This window comes from Mizuhopecten yessoensis, unplaced genomic scaffold (assembly GCF_002113885.1).
Source record: "Mizuhopecten yessoensis strain PY_sf001 unplaced genomic scaffold, ASM211388v2 scaffold1775, whole genome shotgun sequence".
Taxonomy (NCBI): Eukaryota; Metazoa; Mollusca; class Bivalvia; order Pectinida; family Pectinidae; genus Mizuhopecten; species Mizuhopecten yessoensis.
The window spans coordinates 3429-11957 of NW_018404215.1; the positions used below are offsets into that span (position 1 = coordinate 3429).

The 8529-nt window shown below is 39.0% G+C and overlaps 1 protein-coding gene across 1 annotated transcript; it reads left to right on the top strand.

The window, feature by feature from the left end:
* The first annotated feature begins 5546 nt into the window (after positions 1-5546).
* LOC110440529 lies at positions 5547-6398 on the top strand. The gene has a single exon (XM_021483669.1). The coding sequence runs from the start codon at positions 5547-5549 to the stop codon at positions 6396-6398; it is 852 nt and encodes a 283-aa protein (XP_021339344.1).
* Positions 6399-8529: the final 2131 nt, after the last annotated feature.

Below are 8529 nucleotides of genomic sequence, written 5' to 3' on the forward strand. Positions count from 1 at the left end.
ATGAGTGCAATAAAGTACACTAACAGACACTGCCAACAATGAATGAGTACAATAAAGAGGTAAAAACAAAAAAATCCTTATATACTACAAAATAATAGGGGGATGGGGACTTGATTTTCCTTAAAATATACTTAAGGAATAAGTTTGAAGTCAATGACTACGTCTTTTCATATCACTTCCGGTGGACGAAATGTAAACACGCAAACTGACCGGCGGTCAACTTTTTAGAGATAGCATTGTTTTGACGATACGTGAAGTTTAAAAAGACTTTTGTGAGCAAGATAAGTAGTATGTGAAAGGCCACATCGATTGTTAATGCCTAATAATATGCATATGTGAGAATTTAGTCATTTTGCTTGCTCGCCAGCTGACCGTCGTGATTCCCGCCATTTTTCCTTTGTTGGTAGGAAAATTATTTTTGTGCATATAACATTCACAGCCCTTAACCATGTCCACAGAATTATCAGCTAATGTTAAAAAGGGTGTCCATGCTATAGGTGAACTAAGGAATCAAGAAGTAGTGCGTGAAGTGGTATCTCAGTTGATGAACAATACGCTGTTCAAAGATACATTATTATCAAGTCTAGGTATCACTGCCCTACACCAACAGGTCAAGTCACTAGAAAACAGATTAGATGACATGGAACAGTATTCAGGTCGCAACTGTCTGAAATTCAGGGGGATCCCTGAATCTGAACACGAGAACACTGACCAGTTCCCTATTGACTCGTGCAATAACACACTGGGTTTTATGATTACTGGTGCTGACATCAGTCGCTAACATCGTGTAGGTTCCATCAACAAGGCATATCCAAGAGACATAATTGTACGTTTCATTTTGTATTAGACCAGAGCCAACGTCTATGATGCCAGATTTTCCTTATTCAGTAAGAAAGACCAGGAATCATCACCCACATCTCCCACCCCATCCAATAAGCTCTCCATCAATGAGGCACTAACCAGAGCTAGGGCATCTGTTTTCTTCAAGGCTCACCTTCTCAAGAGACAGGGTCTCATATCTGGCACTTGGACCAAAGACGGTAGGATTGTTATCAGGAACAATAGTGGAGAGAAACACCAAGTCACCAAACTTGAAGAGCTAGAATCCTACCCCGACCCCCTCCTAAGAAACAACCAGGCCCAAGGACGTTGGCTTCTAACCGTGACAGATCCTACAACAGGCAGCCACATCATAAGTGATCTGATGAATACATAAACTGATCATAACTTTGTGTCATTTGTTTGTTTTGTTTTCTTTTTGCATTATTTTTATCAAATACCATAACTGTATATATCTCACCATATGACTATGTGTGTAGAACCGATTATACATGTATCATATAAGTAACGTAACTTATTTGATACAAATGTATAACTTATGATTTTGCTATATCATAAATACAATATATATAAATTCACCAAAGCTTAGTAATGTGTATGTGTTGCTCTTGGATTTTAACAATTGCAAATTTTCTTTTACAGTGTAAACTTTTATACCTAGGTATAAGTTAACTTACCTTGGCTTATTATTGATGTTTCATCAATTGAATAAATACATAAATGTATATAGATTATGAACACATAATCTACCAACATTATCTGGGTATCACAAAATGTAACCACTGAATATTTAATATATATGTCAATTTATTTTTCCAAATATGTATCTCTTATCATAACCTATACTGTAGAACGTGATGCCTCATACTACTAGTATAATGATAAGATTTACTACAGAAAAAGTTGTGTTATCTAAATTGTATGTGTTATCGTTCCTGGATCATAACATGTGACAATAATATGCCTCTACAAAAGGAAAGTTATAGCTTATCTCATTAGTGATGTTCTACTAATTGATAATATGTGTATATATACAGCCGATATATGTTATATCCATGTAACCTTCAATCAAGCCCCTTCATTGTGTTTATTAATTGTATGTAGTCTATATATACTATAAAAACAAAACGTTTTCTGTATCCATTGACTGCTTGGGCTTTCGAACCATGTGACTATGTGATCGTACAAATGTACTTTATAAGTATGATATTGATTAGTGTAACTAATGATATAAACTTCAGTGATAAAAATAATGCCACATATAGTTTTGCATTTCATGCCATAATTTCACATACCTGAGTTATAAATATAATCCCAAATACATATTTTACTATTAGCCGGTATATTGGCCAAATGTAAAAAAAAAACCACGTGCATACTGTCGCATGCTTTTGGTCTACCCCTTCTAATTAGCAGGTCAATATTTTGTATTATTGAATGTTATACTATTCACAACATAAATAGAATGACCAGAATTATTTGAGTCTTAACATTCTACAAGTAATTACCCATGATTGTTGTACATGAAAATGTCAAATATAGGACTCCCATTATAATTATATTCTCAATCAAAATACTCTATGTTAGATATATCCCATCAAAATGCATGTAAAAAAAATGCTGATTGGAAAGGGCGTACACCATAATTGAAGGCAAACCAAATCCTGTTCACTACTATGTTTGTGACGTTAATATCGATCTTTAGTCTTACCATGCTGTCTCTGATCATGTTGATCCCGTATTGCTTGTTAAGGGGGAAGTATACCCGGATGGGGTCAATTTACCTATGTGAAATTGTATGTCTTCTGATCATCTGAAATTCTGTTTTTTAATGGTAGGCTTAATGTGTAGTAGTGGTTGAGTGTAGTTTGTTCTCTAGGCAAAAAGAATTTAAAAAATATAAAAAATATGTAATTTCTCACCAATTAAGGCTTTTGTATAAAAGCCAGGTTTGAATGGAACAAATAATAACCCCCTAATCAAGTACAAGCTTGATTAGTCATGTAAAGTGAGTACTACATAGCATACCCTTCCTTATAAGTCCGACGAAAATCGCTTGGTGTACTAGTGTAGAGTGTGTGACGATACCTATATATTTACATTTTTGAGATTACCAAAAATGTGTATCTTGAGATGGCTAGAAATACAAGTCTAATTATCACGTGTACACTATATAGCTTTCTGATTGGGTAAGGGGAACTAGTTAGCGTCACTTAATTATGCAAGTGTATCTGATTGGCTAAGAGCTTGAGACCAGATTAATAGCGTCACTCGATCATTCAGCAGCAGTAGCGATAAGAACAACACAGTTTAGTCTCCCGATATTTTGTCAGAATTCTTTGGATCCTACGGACGTTAATGTAAACCAGGACATATATAACTACAAACATAATAACAAGGAAACATGTAGGCGTTAAATATAGTCGAGAACCAAAGGATATCCGAGAGTTCGGATCGAAAACAAAAACATTCGCTGCGCGCCAAAAGTGAAAATTGTTAACATGGCGAGCCGTAGGTAAGAGAACCACAACCAGAACCGCCCCGTGGGATAATTCCAACCCAAACAACTGGACAATCATACAGTTAAGATCTGAGCTGGACAAGATCGGAATCCTCGCACCATCAACGGGAATTACGAAAGCCGCACTTAAAACTATGTATCTTGAAAATGTGGGAAGGCGGCGTGAAAGTGGGGTTGTACGAGGCCGCCCAGTTCGGGGACTAGTGAATTCGAACCAGGACGTGATTAGTTCAGACAATGACAATAGTAGCTTAACACCTATGCCCGTCGGACGTCAACACCACGACAAGTGCTAGTACATCCGAAAATTGTACGGAACTACTTCGATGTTCCGAGGCTCTGTCAACCGCATCACCCATCACCACACCGGAAGTGGGCATGCGGACGTCATCAAACATGGCCGCGCCCAGTGTGAATGTTGTGGAGGGACTCCTTTCGTCAATGCAGGGTATGCAGAAAACAATGATGGACCTGCAGCAGACTGTTATCACTCTCGTATCCAACAACAATAAGGAACGTCAATCCACAGACGTATACACGTTGGAGAAATCATACGCGGTTACCAACACACAAGCTGCGGCTGCCACGAGCTCTACATGACAATCAGGTAACTACTTTGACTCTTTATCTGATGGCATCTCGTCCGAGAGCATCCCTCACTTGGACATTGTGTCTGACAATAACAAAAAGAAAATCCTTGAGGGGAGATACATCAATCTGGCCTCCCTGTTAATTCCCAAATACGAGACAGAAGATGTACAGCCTGGCATTAATGTCCACATTAACGATCAAGTTGAGGACCCCAGGTTGAATAAACATTTGACCATTTCGGAATTTGTGACAGCTTTTGGCAAATTTAAAAGGGTCATGTGCGAAAAATTCCCGATGCGTCGGTCAGAGATGGACAGTCATGAAGCAAACATCATTGAGATTGCCAACGTATACGGCCAGAGGTTTTATGATTACCATTGTCAATTTGCGTTGAAAGCAGCTACTGCTCTGAGGGACAGACGACAAAGGGTAAACTGGGCCCTCAGAGACAATGGCATTCTGGCCATGGTAATAGGCAATGCTAGGGCTAACACGTGCCAACTGTATAACTCGACCACACATCAAACGTCGTTCTGTCCCCAGCAACAATCTAAGAAGTCCGTTTATAGTGGTAACACAAATAACCTGAAGAACCCCCAACAACAAGCCAGGAATGGGGAGAAATTGGACAGACTTGGCCGAAATAGAATCAAGATTAATGGATCCGAAGTTTGCAACAATTATAATGATGGGGGTGTCAGTGCGGCAGTCTGTGCAATTTCGTCCACATGTGCTCGAACTGCAAATCAAGCCAATCACGGAGCTAAGGCATGCCGGAAAACACACAAACAACCCCCAAGTGACAACAGTAACATTAATCCCCGTCAATGACAATTGGCAACAACTCCGGTCAATATTGAACGACTGAGCTATGAACTGACCGGTCATCCGGACCGCGAGTTTGTGAACTATTTATGCGATGGACTGACTCATGAATTTGATACTATGGTGGTGGGATCTGCTCTTCCCATTAAAGAATGTAGAAACCTAATGTCGGCTTTAAACGACGAAAACACTGTCGACAACCTTATTCTAAGTGAGACTAAAAAGGTTTTTTACAAGGACCCTTTAATAAATTACCATTCCCAACATATAGAGTCAGTCCAATGGGGGTGTCATATGGGAAGTACTCTGGTAAACCCCGTTTGATAGTGGACCTATCTTCACCACACGACAATGACGAACACCTTAGTGTCAACGACCTAATAGATAATGAGGATTGTTCCCTGTCTTATGTACGCATAGACGATGCTATCAAATTGATACAAACATTAGGAAAAAATACTTCAATGTGTAAAACAGATATTTCGGACCCTTCAAATTACTGCCCATTCATCCATCACAGTGGCATCTGTTCGGCATCTGTTGGAAAGGTAATTACTATTACTATACGAGGTTGGCATTCGGGTGTAGGTCTAGCCCAAAAATCTTTAACAATTTGTCGCAAGCCATATGCTGGATCGCGCAACACAATTACGGTATAGCTCACATCTTGCATCTCTTGGACGATTTTATAACATTTGAAGAGCCCGGAAAATGTGGCCAGAGAAACATGACGTTGTTATATTTGATATTTAACCGTCTTAATATCCCTATGGCCCTCCACAAAACATGTGGACCCGAGAATGGTATGGAGTACTTGGGTATCATCTTAGACTCCCATTATATGGAAGCCAGACTACCCGAAGACAAACTAAAACGCGATACCGAGATGCTACAATCATTCCAAAGCCGACAGTCGTGCACCAAAAGAGAACTATTACAGCTTCTGGGGCATCTCAATTTCGCGAACAAAGTAATCATCCCAGGCAAGAGTTTTATTTCTCACATTATCAAGCTGTCAACTACCGTCAAACCATTACATTACCATGTCAAGCTAAATCAGGAATGTAGGGAAGACATACGAATGTGGTTGTCTTTTTTGGCTCAGTGGAACGGGGCAGCCATATTCTACGACCGCCAAATCACATCAACTGATGACCTACAACTATTTACTGATGCGTCCGGCACACTAGGTTACGGTGGATACATGCAAGGTGAATGGTTTTCAGAAGCATGGCCATCATCCATGCAGGAACACGCGAACAGCGAGGAAGAACTATCAATAGCGTTTAAGGAACTGTACCCTATTGTAGTGGCCGCCATGATATGGGGTCATTTGTGGAAGGGTTTGAGGATCATGTTTATGTGTGACAACACAGCTACTGTGTCTATTCTACATAAAGGACGCTCTAAAGCTTCTCATATCATGCCTTTAATGAGACGTCTTACTATGTGTGCTGATATGAACATGTTTGTGGTCATGTCTCGGCATGTCCCAGGCAAAAGTAAACTCATCGCGGATTCTCAATCTCGTTTGCAGATCCGTCGATTCCGAGAACTAGCCCCGGAAGCAAACCGCCTACCATGCCAGGTCCCACATCCATCGGAGGTATTCAGGAGGTAGGGAGAGTAGTCGAAGACCTGTGGGAGGCGGCATTAGCCCCAAGTACCTTAAAAACTTACCACACAGGTTATAATACATTCGTTCAATTTCTACTAATGGCCGGCCTCATCAACAGTGTCAACTTAGCAGGAATGTGTGTTACAGAGGACCTGCTGATACTATTCGTAACTTACTGCCATAGTATTAATCTAACTAATACGACAATTAAGTTATACGTGTGTGGAATCCGGTTCATGTGCATAAAGAACAACATTACATACCCCAATAGTGCCAAATTGAATAGAATGCAAGCCATTCTAGGAGGCGTAAAACGAACCAACATTAAGGTAACGAAACCACGACACCCAGTGACATTTGATATTCTAAAAGCAATATGTGTGTATTTACGTTCAAATGCCATCTCGTTTGGTAACCTCATGTTAGAAACCGTGTGTATAGTGGCATATTTCGGTTTCTTGAGGTGCGGGGAGTTTACTGTCAAATGTAAATTTGACCGCAATATCAATCTATGTGTCGAAGATCTGGTCATAGCGGACGAATAAGTTCAACAGGGCAGTCAATAATAGAAACTGCATGATCAGTTAATTCCAAAATAGTTCAAGTGACTACCCTGAAATGGAGACAGACTTTCACTTCGTATGACCCACTTTGGCTTATTGTAGGATATCATAGTATCATGTGTACGCCACAGACTCGTGTCGAGCCCATTGGGAGGTAATAGGTCATAGACATGTTACAGAGTCATGAGACCCCTCAATGTCATAATGATGGGCGCTAAACATACGGTGTACATATCGCATCAATACACAATTGAATAGATACAAGGGATACTACACTAGTGTATATATATAAAGTTATGTGGATCCTAATGACCATCGATTAATACTTAACTTAGTCTATACCAGATCGAGGTCAGATGTGTGCATGATGTGTTTATGATATATATTATACGCCACGAAAGTTTGTTAGTATATATTTATACATATAATCGAAAAGATATAGATTTAACAAGAAAGCAACGACAAAGATATATATATAGCGCAGTAAATACCTTAAATATTGAAGAAAAGAATTTGCAAGAATTACATATCAATTTTTTGGGGCACTCAGCTATATCATTAACATAATATATCTCAGTTTGGCCGTATTTTTATATTTTTATTCGGTATTAAATTCATTTATTCCTCATTTAAACAAAATTTCCCCAAAACATTGTAATTTATTAAAATGTATGGTCTTATACCTACCCATCGTCTAGCTGGTTAGGTAGCAAAGACTCGTATTCTCTAGTGGAAGGGTAGCAAAGTCCTAATCTTATAACTTATAATATAAGCTAAGATATTATTGCTCGACCGGCTTGGGCTTTGCAACGCATATATAGTAGCAATCTGCAGCGACAAGTCACTCAGAACTACCAATATGTGCTTGCACGCGAACGCAGTGATGGAGTATACGGAACAGCATAAGGGCTGTAATACAATACACATACAACAACACTGCCGACGTCCGTTTGCAGCACGTGGTAATCTGTAGCCACTATTAGCGCACAGCGACACAATAGCCTGCATTTTTTGTAGTTAACGTGGGATTAAGTCCACACGGCTACAAAAAACCAATCTGCCCAAACCGATTAAGAATGGTATCACAAGAAATTCACAAATTAATGATTTGGGTACATATAAGCTGAGTTCGCCCCATACGCCAATTACTTGTTGATTAATGAGCTGTGTGATTTAAATATATATTGATTATATGTTTGTATGATGATGTAGCCTGTTGATATGTATATATATAATTAAATGTTGTACATAACTTATGTCTCAGTTATTTGTTCAATTTAAAAAATGTATTCACACCGAGCTGCGACTGCAGCAAAGATAATTAAATCTGAAAAATAAAACAAACATCATATAAAGGTTCAGTACTATGACAGCTTGTTGCCATATTGAATCATAGTATATCAGTAAAGTCATGATATCAAAATTCCCAAAACTAGTGAACATCATATAAGAGAAGAGGGCGGCCATTTTTCCCCAAAGGACTGCTTTCACTGCTCAAAGTAAGGTGGCCCATAAGCTGCCATACCAATGATGGGAAAAAATAAATTTCCAGTCGATGATATATTCATACC